This window comes from Schistocerca piceifrons, chromosome 4 (assembly GCF_021461385.2).
Source record: "Schistocerca piceifrons isolate TAMUIC-IGC-003096 chromosome 4, iqSchPice1.1, whole genome shotgun sequence".
NCBI lineage: Eukaryota > Metazoa > Arthropoda > Insecta > Orthoptera > Acrididae > Schistocerca > Schistocerca piceifrons.
Window position 1 is genome coordinate 74893637 of NC_060141.1, and position 21416 is coordinate 74915052.

Below are 21416 nucleotides of genomic sequence, written 5' to 3' on the forward strand. Positions count from 1 at the left end.
CACCATGAGCAAGTGAACCGCGTACTGACGTGGTTAGCAAGGACGACACTACATGCTTCCCGTTCCTAGTTGTTTTCATTGGTTTAACCGGAAACGGTTAAGAAGAGGGCATATGTTTATTAGGAGTTTTTTTTTGTTCAGAATCATCACTAGTAGCACCCCTCAAAGTATGTACTTTCCCCATGACTCACCCTGTATTTTTAAGAGAAGAGCTGCATAAATTTTACAGTTGCCAATAAGCTCTTTTGTGCAAAGCAAAGTATTTCCATTTGGACTGTCACACAAAGGAAAAATATTGTAACATTACGTATCACTTGCAAATAATTTATAACAGATTGCTGATCAATGTAAAAACAGGAGACCCTAAAATAAAAATACTTAATTTTTGGTATCATCAAATTTAGTTTTTCTAATGTACTTGTATGAGAATAAAATGTGCATCATGGATCATATCACCTCACAGAAGATGAAAATTTACAAATAAAGCGTGGGAAAAAAGAAGCGTGAGAGGGAAAGGAATATAATGGTGGTGTTTGCATTGCTGTAAGAATTTGATCTGAGGCTTTTCTTTTAAGCACCTACTGCATGTTATGTTTATCACTCACAGTTTACAGTATAGAATACAAATTTCAGTTCAGTTTCATCATAACATCTCAACCAAAAGGTCCAAAAAAGAAATCCGAACCTATATCTAATAACAAATATATTTATAGTGATACCATATATACTATGTGCTCACCTCTAAGAACTCTCAGTTCCTTTCCACTTTTGCACAATGAACAGTTCCACTTGCCTCTTGGTGGGTACTTCAAAGGTGGACTGCAACAGTCTAAATGATACACATGAGGGCATGTGCTACATGGAATTAACTCCTCACCATCTTCCCCACACTCATTGCAAACTTCATCATGCACCAAATCACAGGGTCTGAAATTGACAAGCAAGGTCAAGAAACTTTAAAATCACCAAATAAAACAAGAAATCTATTGTTACATTAGCTTAAGGAGTAGTTACTTTTCCCAAAAATAAACACAGACATATTTGAGTATAAGAAATTCAAAGAAATTCACCGCCTGACAAAATGCAAAGCACCCAGAAGAGGAGTTGAGAGGGTATGTGATGTTATTTCAGTGATTACTGTTCTGGCATACACAAGTGCCGGAACAAAGAGGAAGAATATTAGAACAGAGAAGGTGGTGAGGAAACGTCAGCCAATAGCATGCTGACAAGGACAGCGCCACGACTGGAGCGACAACTGCCAGAAGTGAATATAAGCGCCGCTCCTGCCAGTCTCGGCCACTCAGATCGGCTCGGCATAAGGACATTAATGGACGGCTGTAGACAGGCACTTGCACAACAGATTGTAGTGATCCGTAACAAGTGCTTACTTGGACTTTGTCTATAGTGATGAACATTACTGTTCGCATGTTACCTGCGACACCGATATAACTCCAAAATTAAGTACAGTCAATTGCTTTACTGAAATAAAACTACTAATGTTATTTGCTTGAATTGTTGTACAGTATTCCAAGAACGCAGCATCTTTTAGGCACCATAAGTGATGGGAGGGCAAGATCCAACAATTACAAAATCTAGTCAAATTTGCAATGGACCAGGATGTACGAGCCAACTCAACGGTATGACGTGGAACCAGCTGTAGCACGCACAGATTCAGTGGGGAAGGGCATCTTAAGCGGCTGCATCCTCTCCTGAGACCAGCTGGCCCACAAATATTTTAACTTGTCTTTGACGTTCTGGATATTGACACTGGGAAGGATCTTATGTTCAAACTGGTCATACATGTATCATATTGGGGACTGATCTGGGAATCTTGCTGGCCACAAGAGTACCTAAACATTACATACACAGCTCATACAGACAGCCACCTGCAGACTAGCAGTGTCCTGTTGAAAGTGGCACCACAATACTGTTGCACGAGAATTAACATGAGAGGATGGAGGAAGTCTGTGACTTACCATTGCGTCATCAAGAATTCCCTCAATCACTACAAGCCGTCATCTGAAGTCGTACCCAATGCTCTTCTTTTTTCTGTGCTTGCTGTGGAAGGCAGAATATCTCTCCAAGCACAGCCAATGGCTTCCAACACTATTATGCCAGAAGCAATACAACTGGGCCTCTACAAAATATTGGAAGAATGGGACCTCCCCCACATCACCCCCATACTCACCGACAATGATCATTTGGCTTAGTGCAGAATTGCATTTCATCGTTTAACAAGATGTGACGCCATATCAGTAGCACAAGCTTCCCAGTCACTGCCACTCCAAACACAGCCATTTGTGTTGTGGTGTTAATGGCAGCCTATGCATGGTACAGTAATTACCCAGTCCAGCTGCTATTACTCTGACCAATGGTGCGAGATGACACAGAATATTATACGAAGTCAATAACTTGTTTTCAGTAATGCTCCCTTTTGCTAGTCAGACATTGCAGATCGGAGTCTTGATGATAAAATATGGCTGCACTCAAATTCCTATGCAGTCCAACACATCATGACACAAAATACTGTCACATCCGACTGCCCCATAAAGCTGAATACTACATAACTACCAGCCAGCCAATAGCCAAATAGAGATCCACAACAAGGGCCCCTTTCAAACTATGACAGGGGCTCTTAACACTGTTGCATAAGAGTACACAGGGTCTCTGTGTCCTTCACAGTGACAATTCAACACCTGATGCTATTCACATCTCCTATGTACTTTCTCACTGAACATGAACAATACTAACGTACTCTGATGGCTGTTCTGCCTCTCTCAGAGATTTGCAACTATACTCATATACATATCCACTGACAGTATATGTGTGTGAACCTACACTGAAATCTGGCCATTCTGGGTGCTTCATTTTTTTGTCAGGCAGTGTAAATTAGAAATATTTAACTGAAACACATTTGAAGAAGCTGTATTTGTATATAATTACACATACGAACTATGTTAGTGAACACATCTCAATTTTGTTTCTTTTGTTTTTTCTCTGTGTGTGTGTTAAACTGGTAGAAGTTGATTCGGGGGAAGATCAATTTGGGTTCCGAAAAAATGCAGAAACAAACAAGATAATACTGACACTATGATTTATTTTGGAATAAAAGTTGAAGAGAGGTAAACCAAAGATTATACAGGTTAAAGATTTAGAGAAAATTACTGGCATTGTTAATTAGCACTCACATTTTGAAAAGCTGATGTTAGCAGGGATAAAATACAGGAAGTGAAATATTATCTGTAACTTGTGCAGAAACAGGACTACAGCTATAGCAATCGAAGGACATGAAAAGTAAACAGCAGTTGCGTGAGGAGAAAGATGTGGCTGTTGCCTCTCCTCAGTGTTATTTTATCTGTACACTGAGCAAGCTGTAAAAGAAACTGAGGAGAAATTTGAAAAGGGAATAAAGTTGAGGCATAACAAATTAAAATTTAAGGTTCATCAGTGACATTGCAACTGTCAGTTATGGCGATAGATTTGGAAGAGCAAATGAACAGAATGGATAGTATCTTGTAAAGAGGTAGAAGGCGAACATCAACAAAAGTAAGGCAAAGACAATGGGATGTAATCCAATTAAGAGACATAAAATTCAGACTGGCAATAGCGACAGATGCTTTTTGTAAATAAATAAAAAATTAAAAAAATATCACTAAATATGTAGGGAAACTACTTGCAGACAGGTACAATTAAGACAATTACACATTAGCTTTCAGCCACAGCCTTTGTCAGAAAACAAACACACACACACACACACACACACACACACACACACACACACACACACATTCATTCACACAAGCAAGAACACGTTGCACAAATATGACCACTATCGCTACACATTCTGGTCCCATCTGCTGCTGGAGATGGCTGTCGCGTGTGTGCACCCTTGCGGTGTGCTTGCTTGTGCGAAAGAGAGAGAGAGAGAGAGAGAGAGAGTGTATGTGTATGTGTGTGTGTGTGTGTGTGTGTGTGTGTGTGTCTTTCTTTTGCTGAGGAAGGCTGTGGTCGAAAGCTAATGAGTACGTGTCTTTTACTTGTGCCTGTCTGCAACTTAAGTTGTCTTTATAGTAAGTGGCAATCTGCCTTTTCCTTACATTGTTGATATTCCAAACTGGAGCCATTGTTTTATCACTGAATATATATTTAAATGTTAGGAAGTTTTTTTAATAAGATCTGTTAGAGCTGTTTAATAATATTTCTTAGAGCTGTATCATGGCAGTGAAGTATAGATATGAACAGTACAGACAAGAAGAGTATAGAAACTTTTGAAGTGTGATGCCAAAGAAGATTACATGTATATATTGGATAACTAATATACATGTTCTTAATTGAATTGAGGGTACAAGGAATACATGGTACAACTGGACTAAAAAAGGTCTCAGTTGACAGGACACATCCTCAGGCATCATTAAGGAATAGTCAATGTGGTAACAGAGGGGAATGTTGGAAGTAAAGTTAATCAGGGAGATCCAGGCTAGACAACAGCAAGCAGGTTTAAGACAATGGATGCGGAGATGGAGAGACTAGCACAGGATAGGCTAGTGAGGGGAGATGGACCAAATCACAAAACAGTCTTTGACAGACGACAACAATGAACACTACTACTACTACTACTACTACTACTACAACATTATTTCACTTTGATCAAGATGTTCAGGAAACGAAAATTTGTAATGAATGTAACGTGTTCTTTGACATCATATGCCGATTTCAGGTATTTCCCCAAGCTTGTGACTAGGCTTCTAACCGAGTGATTTATGTTGCAACTTTTGCTATTCATTTTTGACCTAATTCTTCAATTCTTTTTCCTGCAGCTAGTCTACTATCACCTAATTTTTTGGTATGATATCTCCTTCAACACTACTGCTAAAGAAAGAAATAACTTGGTCCCCTCTGATTACCACTCATTTTCACCAAACACTGGAGTTTGCACCAGATGTGAAAAAATTATACTTTCTTAGAAAAGGCAAAAGACAAATTTTAACCATCAACCTTTGGCTGCTACATATTTCAAACTGATTATTAAGTATGCCATGTGACATCTGGGTGGGTAAGTCACTACTTTCACCAGTGCATATGAAGAGCTGTTCACACATGTATTGTAATCATGATATTTAACTAGGGGATGTTTTGGTTTTGTTGCAACTGAGCAAGTATAAATAAATGTTGCAATGGAAGAAGAAAAAGAATTAACAGTGTCCTATAAGGAAAATGCACAGCTTACATGCAAAAAGACAATCTCCCAAAAAAGTAGTCTATGGGATATGTTGGAAACAGAATCAAGTTGCTGGAGTGTACACAGCCTGTCTTTCTTTTCAGCTTCTCAATGACTCCAATATCCCTGTCACATGGTAGGGAGGAGCATGTGACCAGGGAGGAGAAATTTATGCTCCAAAACATCACAACATTTTTTATCTAGGAGGTACAACCACAGACCTAGGATAATATAGTTTTTATTTTGTCCAACACTCGAATCAGAATAAATGATGAGCCTTCAATGATGTTCTTCCTTTGCTATGTCTGAAGTCTTTAAAACACAGCTAGCTACTGCACTGGCCCCCCTAGATGCAATATTTTCAGGCCAGACACACATCACTACTTTCTCATCACTACAACGGTGAATACAGAAATTGTGTGTCCACAGTTGTCTTTTATAAAAAACTGTTTCCGTCGAAATACATGGTGTTGGCAATGCTTGTTTTAAGTCCATGCACAAAACAAGTGCATCACTGCCATCCTGTTTTGACACATTTGAGCCACTTTTCAGAGCACTATATGCAGCTTCAGCTTTCTCAAGGTGTAGTCTGATGTCTGTGGATTCAGTGTTATTACATGCCTTAGCAGAATCACAAATACACATTATATTCCGTGTTGAAAATGGTTTCACACACGTTGTTTCACTGGGACTTCATCAGTATTTTTAAGATCTTCACAGTACCAATGATACATTCCAGCAATCGAGTGAACAGAGGTTATGTAGGACTTGTTAGGATTCTGTGTTCTACTATAATGTGATTTGTACCTTGGAAACATTTCGATGTGATTTCTAACTTTATTTTTTCTCTTGTTATCAATGGCATGAGGTCTGTTAGAACGCCTGCCTCTTCTATCCTGTATGTAAAGATACCTTTGTTGTAGATTCATGATTCTCAGTGTCACAATGTTCATTGCTATGGACAGTCCTCAAATGATTAACAGAAATAGCATTAACAGCTGAAAGTGCAGTCCTACACATTTCAACCTCAGTAACTGGAGTGTCATGAATAAAATATCTGAAAGAAACCTTCCTCTTTTTTGGATACAATTTTTTGCACTTATTAGGCCGCACTGATCCAAATAAATAAGCATTTTGCTTATTATAATCTCAATAAATATTGCCTCCTCCTGTTCTTCACTCAATGTTGACTATTTGCAGAAACTAGTTTTGCAGCATGGATCACTGGCACTACAAAACACTTTCTCAGGCACAATCTTATTTTTTTGGGATTTATATTCTTTTCCATTGTTTCTTAACATCTTCCTTTCATTATCTTTCCACTCATTTTCTTTACTAATTCTTCTTCTTTTTTTTACATGTACTGTTGCATTTTCTTCATGAGCAACATCAAAAGCAAAACTTATTGCCGCCATCTTGGAAACATACGAACAACATTTAAGAAACGCTTTCTGATTGGCTTTCCGAAACCAAGTGTCAACCAATGAGAGGAACCGACTCATGGGACACAAAGATATTACTGGCATGGGCCTCTTTTCCACTGGGAATGTGTCAGCCCTGAATAACAGCAAATATAATATGCTCTACTTCAAGGAACGGGCACATGCCACTGTTCCCACCTATGATACTAGATGGTATCGGCTGTCTTCCTGTACCAAAATCACAGTGCAGGTGGCATGTGCCCCTTTTCCACTGGACCCCTCATTTGCTGAACTGAGTAACACAACATTTGAATTATTAATACACAACTGGATTTCAGGTAACAAAACATAAAGCCTAGGCTGATTGAAAGTAACTGACTAGCATGAAGAGAGGTATTTCTGCAAGAAATAAGACACACATGGGATGAACTATTTATGATATTGATCAATCTTGGTTCAGTAGAAACTATCCAAGGAGGTTTTGATGAGAACAACAAATAATTCTTGATGCATCATGAAAGCACAAAAGTAATTTAGTGTGGCAAAAGGTGCACAAGAATCTTTGCTAGTGAAACAGGTACTTATTGCACATTACAACTTTTATTGTCATTTTAGTTATTACAAGAAGTTCTGTCAAAGTCTTGCATTTAGCACTGTGGTAAAAACAACTAAGACTTCCCGCTGTTGAAGAGCAATTCGAGGATGGCGACTGCATCTTTCAACATGATCAAGCACCTGTTCATAATGCACAGCCTGTGGCGGAGTGGTTACACGACAATAACATCCCTGTAATGGACTGGTCTGCACAGAACCCTGACCTGAATCCTATAGAACACTTTGGGGATGTTTTGGAACGCCAACTTTGTGCCAGGCCTCACCGACCGACATCGATATCTCTCCTCAGTGCAGCACTACGTGAAGAATCGGCTGCCATTTCCCAAGGAATTTCCAACACCTGATTGAACATATGCCTGTGAGAGTGGAAGTTGTCATCAAGGCTATGGGTGGGCCAACACCATACTGAATTCCAGCATTACCGATGAAGGGCGCCACTAACTTCTAAGTCATTTTCAGCCAGGTGTCTGTATATTTTTGATCACATAGTGTATGTCGAAATTCTCATATATTTTTTGTTTGTTTGTTTGTAAATGATCACACACAAAACTTTAAAACACTGTCATGCTAAATGAGTGATGGTAAGAAAGTCTTAGTTCTTTGAAACTGACTGTTAAAAGAAGTGCAGACTGGGAACGTTTTGACTACAATGTATGATTTATAAAAACTTAAAACAGTCCCCCCCCCCCCCCCAAATGGCCTTTGTTTTCTTCATTTGGCTATATTTAATCTTTCAACAAATTATTGTTCTGTTCATAAGCACCAGCTGTTATCGGTGAATGGAATGTGTCTCAAATTAAGGCGTTTCTCGGCATTATTTGTCTTTGCCCATCCAGTTCAATGATTAACAAAATCCGCAGAATATTAATTTTGATCTTTCATAGGCAGTCACAGCCATGCGACCCATGCTTGACAACCCTACAGAGAGAACTAAGAAGGCAATTAATATACACACATCAAAAAAAGATTTGCATCACCACGGTTCCCAAGAGTTCCGGAACCTGTACAGAAAACTGGAATAGAGATCAACATAAATATCATTTGCACCCTTTTCATTGCTCATGAAAACCACACACTGCATGTTGTACCACCATAAAGCAGGACCTTCAGAGGTGGTGGTCCAAATTGCTGTACACACCGGTACCTCTAATAGCCAAAAGCATGTCCTCTTGCATTGATGCATGCCTGTATTCGTCGTGGCATACTACCCATAACTTCATCAAGGTACTGTTGGTCAGATTTGTCCCACTCCTCAACAGCGATTCGGTGTAGGTCACAGAGTGGTTGGTGGGTCACTTTGTACATTAACTGCCCTTTTCAATCTGTCCCACACATGTTCATTAGGGTTCATGTCTGGAGAACATGCTGGCCACTCTAGTAGAGCGATGTTGTTATTCTGAAGGAAGTCATTCACAAGATGTGGGTGGAGTGTCATCCGTGAAGATGAATGCCTCGCTAATATACTGCCGATATGGGCACTATCGGTCAGAGGGTGGCATTCACGTATCGTACAGCCATTACGGTGCCTTCCATGACCACCAGAGGTGTATGTCAGCCTCACATAATGCCACCACAAAACAGCAGGGAAGCTCCACCTTCCTGCACTCGCTGGACTGTGTATCTAAGGCGTTCAGCCTGAATGGGTTGCCTCCAAACACATCCCTGACGATTGTCTGGTTGAAGGCATATGCAAAATTCATCAGTGAAGAGAACGTGATGCCAATCCTGAGTGGTCCATTTGGCACATTGTTGGGCCCATCTGTACCACACTGCATGATTGCATAGATGAACCTCACCATGGATGCTGGGAGTGAAGTTGCGCATTATACGGCCTAATGTGCACAGTTTGAGTCGTAACACACGTCCTGTGGCTGCATGAAAAGCATTTTTCAACATGGTGGCATTGCTGTCAGGGTTTCTCTGAGCCATAATCCGTAGGTGGCGGTCATCCACTGCAGTAGCATCCCTTGGGCAGCCTGAAAGAGGCATATCATCAACAATTCCTGTCTCTCTCTGTATCTCCTCCACGTCTGAACAACATCACTTTTGTTCACTCCGAGACGCCTGGACACTTCCCTTGTCGAGAACCCCTACCTAGCACAAAGTAACAATGTGGACGCGATCGAACTGCAGTATTGACTGTCTAGGCACGGTTGAAATACAGCCAACACGAGCTGTGTACCTCCTTCCTGGTGGGATGACTGGACCTGATCAGTTGTCGGATTCCCTCCATCTTACAGATGTTGCTCATGCATGGTTGTTCACATCTTTGGGCAGATTTTGTGACATCTCTGAACAGTCAAAGGGACTGTGTCTGTGATACAATACCCATAGTCAACATCTATCTTCAGGAGTTCTGGGAACTGGGGTGATGCAAAACTTACTTTGATGTGAGTAGAAAATAGAACACGAGAGCAAGAATTTTGGCGCACTCGAAAAACTTGACAGGTATGGTTTTCCAATTGTTATAGCACAGAGTGCGCATACTATACATATAGTAGCAGACTGCTGTGAGCATTAATGAACTAGAATTTTGACTGCCAGAGGGAAGAGGAGTGGTGCTGGGAAACAAGCCATGGCTCCCTCTCACAGCACAGGCCAGCCTTCACGCGTGTTTTGCGAAAGCAGAATCTAAACATTATCACAGGGGTTGCTGATCTCTTCTGGCATTGTAAGGGTTGCAATCGAAACCTGTGATGGAGCAATGATTAGTTGCTTCACTCTTTTCACAATAAGAAAGGGTGAGCAAAATAGTTCAGCTACGTACACTTTTGCTATGAAATGGGATACGAGGAGTTTTCAAGGCGAAAATTTTCCTTTTTTTTTTTTTTTTTAATTTTACTTTGACTGTCCGTCAAACATTTTACATCATTGGGTAAGTTATAAAAAAATTTTGTTGCACCACTGTGCACCCCTTTTTGTGCTAAAGACAACCTTGATGTGGAATAATGGATGTCATTTGTCTTTCTGATATTGTTGCTCTTTAACTGCAGTGGATTATTTGCAATAATCTATATGAGGGAATAAACATACTGTGAAGCAATAATCAGAATGCCCAAATCCTTAACGAGATGTCTACAAAATAATTGTGTGTGGTCACCACATATAACTCTTACAGCATATTTAAGCAATGAAGACTTGCTTTCATTAAGATGAGTTACCCCATAACAATTATTCCATATGACGTTATCAAATGAAAATATGCAAAATGTCAACTTAATTATTTCTCTCTCCCAAAGATTTAAATTGATTCTAGGTGCAAACGTGGTTGAAATAAGTTGTTTTAGGGAGTTCTGAAGTGTGCTCTCTCCAGTTTCAATTTTCATCAACATGGACACCTAAAAATTCTGAAGTTTGCACCCTATTTATTATTTCCTCACTGTGGGTTACGCCTATCATTGGTGTAGTACCTTTTGATAAGCAAAACTGAATACATTGTGTCTTTTTAAAATTGAGGGCTAGACCATTAGCAGAAAACCAGTCGATGATACTTTTGAGAATGCTGTTTAGCATTTCTTCTGTTGCTATATATATGCTTGGATTGATTACAATACTAATGTCACCTGTGAAAAGAACTAATTCTGCTTGTTGTACATTAGATGGAAGATCATTAACACATGTGAGGAACAGCCGAGGACTTAAGAGAAAAGAATACAACTTTCTGCATTCGTTTGGTTAGATATGACATTATCCATTTGTTGGCTATACCATCAATCCAATGAAACTTCAGTCTATCTAGGAGGATACTGCGATTCACACAAATGACTTAGATAAGCCACAGAAAATACCAACTGGCTCTATTTTGTTATTTAATGATTGTAAAATCTACTGAGTGAAATTGTAGAGTAATTCTTCTGCAATCCTAGCTCTGATCTGCTGAGGATATTGTTGTTGCTCAGGTGAGATATTATTCTAGATTTATATCTTGATTGTACTACCACACAGTGGTGAATTCTCACATGGGCAGGTACCCCACTGGACTGACATCTCTTTAAGCCACATTTGCATTTGAACAACATAGCCTTGACATTTCTGAACCAGCCTTTCCAGTTATATGTAGATACTGAAAGGGCCAAAATAGGTATGAGGTAATCAAATCAGGTAAGGAATTTCGGCTACTCTGGCAAAAGTTCTGCCACAAAAGACTTGAAATTTGTGATAAGGTAAAATGCGTTAGACAAAAACTACTGAGTAATGAATTACTTTTACTACAGAGTGCTGATGCGTGGAAAGTAAAATTTGAGACTATATAAGTAGACGAAAAGTCTCCATCCAGCAGTGGTGATGTAATCTGTTTTTACAGTTATTAGAGTGTACTAGCAAGCCTTGCTTTTTTTAATTGTAATTAAGGCTATACTTACTCTTCTTTTTTGCTTGGCTCATCCTCATCTGAGAGATCTGAGAAAAGGCGTCGTGATTTCTTTACGTGAACCTTTGTTGGCGGTTTGCAGGCTGGGCAAAACCAATCACCTTTTGGGACACACTGAAAACAAATTATACATTCAACTAAGTTTTACAATTAAAATGTGTATGTATAAAAAAAGAAGTACCATTTTAAAATACAAAGAAATCTGACTATTAAAAATTATGCATTATCGGGCTGATGATGTCCATCAGAGGCAGGGTACTGCAAACATCTGGTGGAGGATTATTGGAAACTAAGTAATAAGCCCGTACTTAACTGATGAATCTTAGAAGGTAACAGATTCAATGTCTAATGAAAGTGATTATGTCAACAGGAGGTACTCAACAAGTGATCCTCAAGACTACTTAATGTTGGCAATATGTTGCCACTGGATTGTGTGTGTGTGTGTGTGTGTGTGTGTGTGTGTGTGTGTGTGTGTGTGTGTGTGTGTGTGTGTCTCAACAAGTGATCCTCAAGACTACGTAATGTTGGCAATATGTTGCCACTGGATTGTGTGTGTGTGTGTGTGTGTGTGTGTGTGTGTGTGTGAGAGAGAGAGAGAGAGAGAGAGAGAGAGAGAGAGAGAGAGAGAGAGGGGGGGGGGGGGGGGGGAGAGTGTCTTGTGTAGTGTCCCTGGTGATGTAGCAATACATCAGGACATAAGAAGAAGGGCTTTGGTTCAATCCAAATGCAATGTATACATAGGCAAGAAAATGGAGGACTCTGATTGGTCCTAAACATAAGGAAGCACATTCCTACACTGTGTCAAGGTAACAAATAGCAACAGGTAAGGGCCAACGGAGTTGAGCGGTTTTGTGACAGAGGTAGATCCTGCTGATCACGATAGAATCCACTTTATCAAGCTATAACCGTGGCACTGTTTAGAGCTCGTTAAATGTAACTGTCATTTTTTTGGCACAATACGTGAGTGTAAGACTGTTTTAATCTGCATACAGTGCAGAAGGATGATAAGTGATTGAGTAAAAGTGTTTTGTAAACCACCACAAAGGAAATTACTAGAATTAGAAATGACATCCCTTCAAAACATGTGGTTGCTAATGTTCAAGCATCTAGCTCCTGTCATTCACCAAGGTCACGAATCTGGTAAATTCGTGACCAGTGCTTCTATTATGTACAGAGGACGTCTTCATCTGAAGACACAGGCCAGTGCATTTCAGACACCTACAGCAAAATACTACTGATGTGCGTGCCTCCACGAGCAACCTCACCGAGTTCAGACGATCTGTCACCAATAGGTTCTGTGATCGGTCTCGCTAATGCAAGGGAGGTGTTGAAATGGCTTTTGTTGAGGAAGCAGCATTCTAAATATGTAAGCACACAAGGTACCAGCAGAATGGGCGCAACAGCCCTCCGATCATTTGTGGCTAGGCATGCAAAGACTCCTCCCCATCTTTTGTGGATTTTTGGGAGGATTTAAAAGGTTTTCCAAGTGGCTTGAACATTTACTTCACTTAACACTACTGAATCTCTTCAAATAAAATAAACATTGTTCACATTCTACATCTTTATTCTTCATGTCTACATACTTGGAGCCCTCTGCTGCTAGACAGCTCAGAGTTGTAGCATGTGGCACTGCAGTGTGTAATCTAACTATGTCCGTTTGAAAACAGTGTGCTATAATCAAGTTTTGAATTCAAAGAGTTTGTTCACACATGGATCACCTCTCCTTCAGAATGACAATGTCAGACCACACAAGACTGCTGTGACATATGTACACTATTACTGATCGCCCTCCACACAGTCCCGATTAAGCCCCCTATAATTTTCATCTGTTCTCAAAACTTAAAGAACACTTTCGAAGGGCTTCTCTTTCATAGTGATGAAGTGGTGCAAGAAGAGCTGAGGTTGTGGCTCTGTCAACGAAATGAACTGTTCATTGAGTCTCCTGAAAATAAGGGGGTGCTGCCTTAACCACTACAGCACCTTGCTTGGTCTCTATTGCTGAAGCTCGAAATATTTTTTCCACCTGTAAGGTTAGGTTAACGAAATTATTGCCTATGTACATAATGAATGCAGATAATAATTGATCTCATAACAAATCTTGGAGGCAACTCTTAGTTTATGTGATTAGTTTAAAAGCATTTTATAGACACATACTGACAAAGTAACATAGGAAAGGAGAAAATAATCAAATACAGATTTCTTAGAGAGAGAGAGAGAGAGAGAGAGAGAGAGAGAGAGAGAGAGGAGAGGGGGGGGGGGGGGGGGGGAGAGTGTCTTGTGTAGTGTCCCTGGTGATGTAGCAATACATCAGGACATAAGAAGAAGGGCTTTGGTTCAATCCAAATGCAATGTATACATAGGCAAGAAAATGGAGGACTCTGATTGGTCCTAAACATAAGGAAGCACATTCCTACACTGTGTCAAGGTAACAAAACAGCAACAGGTAAGGGCCAACGGAGTTGAGCGGTTTTGTGACAGAGGTAGATCCTGCTGATCACGATAGAATCCACTTTATCAAGCTATAACCGTGGCACTGTTTAGAGCTCGTTAAATGTAACTGTCATTTTTTTGGCACAATACGTGAGTGTAAGACTGTTTTAATCTGCATACAGTGCAGAAGGATGATAAGTGATTGAGTAAAAGTGTTTTGTAAACCACCACAAAGGAAATTACTAGAATTAGAAATGACATCCCTTCAAAACATGTGGTTGCTAATGTTCAAGCACTAGCTCCTGTCATTCACCAAGGTCACGAATCTGGTAAATCCGTGACCAGTGCTTCTATTATGTACAGAGGACGTCTTCATCTGAAGACACAGGCCAGTGCATTTCAGACACCTACAGCAAAATACTACTGATGTGCGTGCCTCCACGAGCAACCTCACCGAGTTCAGACGATCTGTCACCAATAGGTTCTGTGATCGGTCTCGCTAATGCAAGGGAGGTGTTGAAATGGCTTTTGTTGAGGAAGCAGCATTCTAAATATGTAAGCACACAAGGTACCAGCAGAATGGGCGCAACAGCCCTCCGATCATTTGTGGCTAGGCATGCAAAGACTCCTCCCCCATCTTTTGTGGATTTTTGGGAGGATTTAAAAGGTTTTCCAAGTGGCTTGAACATTTACTTCACTTAACACTACTGAATCTCTTCAAATAAAATAAACATTGTTCACATTCTACATCTTTATTCTTCATGTCTACATACTTGGAGCCCTCTGCTGCTAGACAGCTCAGAGTTGTAGCATGTGGCACTGCAGTGTGTAATCTAACTATGTCCGTTTGAAAACAGTGTGCTATAATCAAGTTTTGAATTCAAAGAGTTTGTTCACACATGGATCACCTCTCCTTCAGAATGACAATGTCAGACCACACAAGACTGCTGTGACATATGTACACTATTACTGATCGTCCTCCACACAGTCCCGATTAAGCCCCCTATAATTTTCATCTGTTCTCAAAACTTAAAGAACACTTTCGAAGGGCTTCTCTTTCATAGTGATGAAGTGGTGCAAGAAGAGCTGAGGTTGTGGCTCTGTCAACGAAATGAACTGTTCATTGAGTCTCCTGAAAATAAGGGGGTGCTGCCTTAACCACTACAGCACCTTGCTTGGTCTCTATTGCTGAAGCTCGAAATATTTTTTCCACCTGTAAGGTTAGGTTAACGAAATTATTGCCTATGTACATAATGAATGCAGATAATAATTGATCTCATAACAAATCTTGGAGGCAACTCTTAGTTTATGTGATTAGTTTAAAAGCATTTTATAGACACATACTGACAAAGTAACATAGGAAAGGAGAAAATAATCAAATACAGATTTCTTAGAGAGAGAGAGAGAGAGAGAGAGAGAGAGAGAGAGATGTGTACATCATAAAAGAGCGAAATGATTTTCTGTTTACTTTCCTCAATTTTATAACACAACACACTCAGTAATAAATGCTGTGTACCTGAGATGTGTGTGCAATAGCTGCGACAGAAGCACAATAACTGTGCCAATAGCCAATTTCGCCATGTTTCCAAGCATGTTTTGTACTAACTTAGATCAACACTGAATCTCCTTTGGTGGATTCAAGTTTAGTATTATACAACAGAGAAGAGTCTTTAACAGATCTGAATTTCTGAAGTAACATCAAACTTTGCCTCCATTTAGCCATATTTATATAATCGGCTCTATATATTCTACATGAATGAAGCTAAGAGACTTTAAATTACCTTCAAAACTAAAAAGTTTTTGTCAACATAACTTGTTACATGTTGGTTCATATGGATGCTGATAAGAGGGGAAGAGAGGGGGGGGGGGGGGGGGGGAGTGGCAGCAGCTTCAGTTGTATAAAATCTTCAAATTACTTACAGGAATGGAGCAGGCTGATGTCTTTGACAATCACTGATCTTTCAATCTCTTTCTGGCCATGGACAAGCAGGATTATAAGTGGAACCTACTTCAACATGTGTTGACTTCCACTTACCAAGCATGGTGATACACCAGTTAGCACTCTGGACTCCCTTCACATAGAACAACAACAGTTCAAATCTGTGTCCGGCTTCTCATATTTCAGGTTCCTATCATTGCCCTAAATACCTCCACGGAAATGCTGGAATGGTTCCTTTGAAAGGGCATGGCCACATTCCTTCCTCATCCTCAAAACAACCTGAGCTTGTGTTCAGTCTCTGACCTCAATAGCAAAGGGACATTCAAGCCTAATCTCTCTTTCTTAACTTCCATTTACTTTTTATTCAATGACCAATTCTATGTGCAGACAGATGGAGTTACCGTGAGATGCCATTTTCCACCTATTAATGCTAAACTTTTTATGGGAGATTTCAAGGAACACACCATGATGGTGGTGCCACTGAAGCCTATAAGCTTTTTCAAACAAGTAGACAATTTTCTTGTCTGGCCTCATTACAATGAAAAGTGGGGAGGAAGGGCGAGGGTACAACGGGAAATACCATTTATAGGAACCCAAGTCACATTGATTTGTCTCTTCAGGCTGGTAGTTGTCACCACCCGGCTCAGCATGCAGTATTTTGTACCTTGGTTCATTAGGCTCTTGTCATCTAACTCTGAAGTTTGCCAACTAATTTAGATCACCTCTTCGCCAGAATGGTTATAGTGCAAGACACACTACACATGGGTTGAGCTATCAAACAATCATGTATTGGATAAGTGATGAAAATAACAAGGGGACAACTAGGTCTACAGCCTTTTCACACTGTACAGGTAGAATTTCAAAGAGGATTAATCGTATCTTAATTTTATCCATTGTTTTTCGGTGTTTTGTCCGCGACTGTTTTACTTTTGTAAAATGAAGAACAAACTGCCTTCAGTCACAAGTTGTGTTTATTTACTTTATTTTAATGATATTCTGCACAAACACTATGAAGTTTTTTCAATGGGGCCTTTCATGGTCAGCAAAGAATGTCTTGGCTTTCGGGGTTGGTATCTACCGTATCTCACGCAACTGTGACATGTCATGTCATACATTGATTGGACCATCAGGTCTGCGGAGGACCAGTGTGTAGAATTGAAGTATCACACATACTCCCATCAGTCAAGCAAATCTGCTATTGCAGAACATTGTTTTGGTATTGATCATTGAGCGGATAGCAACAACACAGAGATTCTGGTGTGCACATCCAGCTTTTGGGATTCTGCTATTAAGTAACTTGTTGAGATTTAAGTTAGCATGTGACCTTATAAATAGAATATAGGTGGACCTTTACATATTAGGTAACAGCAACCGGCCACTTCTTACAATGCTATTTATTTATTTAAATATCAACATTACCATGTCTGAACCGATAGGTTCATCTCCAGACAGCTAGTTCATGTTTTACATCTGCTTTTGCCATTTGTTTTCCCAACTGCTGAAGCTTCCTTGTGGTGGTACCCTACAACCAAAACAAGATGTGAGACAATGTCTTTTTAACTGTAATTGTGCCTCACAATGATTTTAAGGGATGTAAACAAACTAACAAAAGGGAAGATGTTTCGGTTACTTACAATGAAACATCTGTGTCATTATGTTCCAGTGCAGATTGCGTATGGTCTTGAAGCAGCGAAAACTGTTTGATGCTCCTTTTTTTATGTATGTGTATGCACATTATGATCTTGTAGCATCGAAAACTGTACGGCACACTTTTTTTATGTACATATATGCAGATTATGTCCACACAGTTTTCGATGCTGCAAGATCATAGGCAGTCTGCACTGGAACATAATGGTGCGGATGTTTCATCGTAAGCAATCGAAACATCATCCCTTTATCAACTTGTATACATCACTTAAAACTGTTGTGAGGCACAGTTACAGTTAAAAAGACATTGTTTCACATCTTGTTTTGGTTGTAGGGAACCACCACCTCAAGGAAGTTTCAGCAATTGGGAAAACAAAAGGTGAAACCTAATGTAAAATGTGAACTAGCTATCTGAAGATGAACCTGTCTGTTCAAAACTGGTAACGGCAATATTTAAATAAATAAATAGCGTTGTAAAAAAGTAGCTGGTTGTTGTTATCTTCTATTTAAGAGTCAACCCATATTTTGTATACTGCCAAGGGCTCAAAATGTCAGTTTTTGACAAAATAGCTTATAAATAGAGACTGACCAAGCGAAGCGAAGGGCAGGATTCCAAGCAGAATTTAAGCTACTTGCTCACCTGATGGCAGTTAATATTCTGACACGTGTGTGTGTGTGTGTGTGTGTGTGTGTGTGTGTGTGTGTGTGTGTGTGTGGTGGGGGCACGCATGTGTGGTCGCATTGGATTGTGTTACGTTTTTATACATATGCCTTATAATGGTTCAGGGTCAGCACATCTTCACCTAGCCAGAATTTAAATTTCCTTGCACTGTTCCCTCTCATTGCATTTGTGTCTCAAAAATTATGGGTTGATACGTTGAAATGTGTTATATAGGATGATTAAAAGGTAAGAGGGACCATGTTATGAAAGATTATGCCCGAATGGTGAACAAAAGTGGCCAAGATGTAGAGAATAAGGAGGAACTCAAGAACATGTGGAAGGAGTATTTTGAAGAACTCCTGAACCCAAATGCAGACCTAGATGAGGAGGAACAAGCCGAGGAGAAAAAAGAGGAGGAACAGCAAATAGAAAAAGACCTTACATGGGGAGAAGTGGAAGAGGCATTGGGCAAGATGAAGGGAGGGAAGTCACCAGGTCTGGATGAGCTAAGTGTTGAGATGGTGAGAGCAGCAGGAGAGGTGGGAATACAATGGCCATATCGAATAATGAAAATTGTGTGGAGACTGAAGATGAACCCAGAAGACTGGAAGAAGGGAATAATTGTCCCGATCTCTAAGAAGGGAAATAGAAAAGAGTGCAAGAACTATTGGGGAATAACACTGATGAGTCTTTGTGCAAATATTTTTTAGAAAATTTTGGAAGCACAAATTCGGTCAAAATTAGAAGGAGGGTTGAGAGAAGAGCAACATGGCTTCAGAACAGGAAGGTCCATGGTGGACCTAATTTTTGCTGTAAGACAATGGCAGGAACAGCATTATGAATATGGAATAGATCTACTAATGACCTTCCTAGCCATTGAAAAAGCGCATAATAGTGTACATAGAAGCAAAGTGTGGAGAACAGGGAAGTAGCAGAACAGATTATTTGGAGGATAAGGGAAATGTACAGTGGAAGTGTGAGCTGTGTGTAAATGGGAGGAGGGAGATCAGCTTGGAGAAGAATGGCTTGAGGCAGGGAAGTGCACATTCACCATTACTCTTCATTTTAGTGACTGATGATATAATGAGTACAGTAGCACAAGTAATTGGTGAAGGAAAGATGAAAGCTATGGTGTTTGCAGATGATCTGGGGGAATAAGGAGGAGGAAGTACCAGAGCAGTATGACATATGTGAACGAACACTACAAGAATATGGGATGAAATTCAGTATAAGTAAGAGTGAGACGATTATCACAATGAGAACGAAGGACAGAGGAACAACTGGAAAACAATAGGGGGGGGGAACGACTGAGGAGAGTGAAGAGTTTCAAGTACCTAGGAAGCCTGATACAGGAAGATGGAAAGAACAGCAGAGAAATAAAGCCTGATATGGAGCAAGGATGTACCCCGAATCAATACAAAGGTCAAATACCAGGCGCACTATGTCCCAATCCTGACATATGCATCCGAAACCTGGGTTATGAAAGGAAGAGAGGAAAGCAAGTACAAGCTAGTGAGATGAAATTCTAAAGGAAGAGTACTGGAGTGATAAAGATAAACAGGTTAAGAAATGAGAGGATCAGAGTGTTAATGAAGGTGAAATCATTACAAAAGAGAGAGAAATCAAGGCTGAGATGGTACAGGCATGTTAAGCAAATAGAGGAGAAGAGGATACCCAAGAGGATACACGAGATGAAACTGGAAGGAAAGAAACCAAGAGGAAGACCGAGAGGCACATGGCTAAAAGCAGTGGAGGAATGCTTAGAGAAGAAAGGAGAAGACTGGACCAAGGTGAAGACGGAGAGATGGTGGCAAGACAGAAGACGTTGGAGAGGCTTATGTTCCAAACAGACCTGGCCAGAGGCTGAAAATTGTCCAAGAAGATGATGATGATGATGATGCAATATTGGCTACTGTGGAAAGGCATCACACAGCTGCATTCCTGTAACTTGCTTGAATACTGTCGGGATGTTTCTCATGTGTCCAATAGTGGAGGGGGGTTGAGCACATTGAACATTTGTGCAAGAAAATTGAAGTTTGATGCAAAACATAATTATAAATCAAATGAATCTTTTTGAAATATACTGTACATTGTTTGATTTTGGATTCAATGCTCAACTTCAGGATTTGGGAACTGACACTCCTCCACTGTGCCATGCATATTACTTACTTCTCTCTCTGTCTCTCGCATGCATGTGTGAACTGTGTAACTTACTATAACCAGTTTTCCAAAATAAGTCCAATTTTCTTACAATTCAATTACAACACAATCAAAATAATCAATGCTACTTACTTCAAGTTTTGGTTTCAGACAATACAAGTGGTAGCCTTTGTTGCATCCGTCACAAAGCAACATGTTTTCTGCATCTCGTCTTCGTCTGCATACACGGCACACAGCATTCAGAAGCGATTTTGACCACTGAATACTATTGTCTGCCAAATTGAAAGGTAAAACATAATTGTAAACTCGAAGTCAAATCCAAACTGTGACTCTTACATGGTGAAGAGGTCATACAAACCTAAGGTCAATAGATGAATATACAGCTGTGAGAAACTGGACGATGCCATCAAGGACACTTCCCATCGATCTATTAGAGATGAGTTTTCACTATTGGCTTCCTCAACTGAAACATTTTGCAATATGTGATTTTTTTTATTCCTTCATGATTCTGTAACTTACACAAATTAATAACATTATAAAACAAGAAGTAATGCAGAATCAACACAAATACAATTGAAGGAGACTAATTATGAAAGTAAACTGGCTACAAAAGAATATATAGAAAAGTGCTACTAACAGCAAAAAAGTCTCGTAACAATAAAATTATAGATATAACAGAAAACAGGATAAAAGCATCCTGGAACGTCACTAAAAAAAAAAAAAAAAAAAAAAGCTAAACAGGAAAACACCCTTTTACATCAGAACGGTATAATAATACAAGAGCCTAAAAAAGTAGCAAACTTTGCTAATCAGTATCTCAGCAATGCAGCCACCAAACTTCAACAAAAATTTCACATAAAACAGCACGTACAATCAATAAATTATGTTCCGAACACAATGATGCTGCAACCCACGACCACAGAAGAAATAACCAGCACTGTTCGGAACCGAAAAAA

At 39.8% G+C, this 21416-nt stretch overlaps 1 protein-coding gene across 1 annotated transcript in view; it reads right to left on the bottom strand.

The window, feature by feature from the left end:
• Positions 1–21416, bottom strand: part of LOC124794804 (bromodomain adjacent to zinc finger domain protein 1A) — a 148530-nt gene that overhangs the window by 36975 nt on the left and 90139 nt on the right. Inside the window, 4 exon segments of the mRNA XM_047258460.1 lie at positions 740–927; positions 11616–11737; positions 20593–20732; positions 20819–20923. Of these exon segments, the coding sequence (XP_047114416.1) occupies positions 740–927; positions 11616–11737; positions 20593–20732; positions 20819–20923 (555 nt within the window).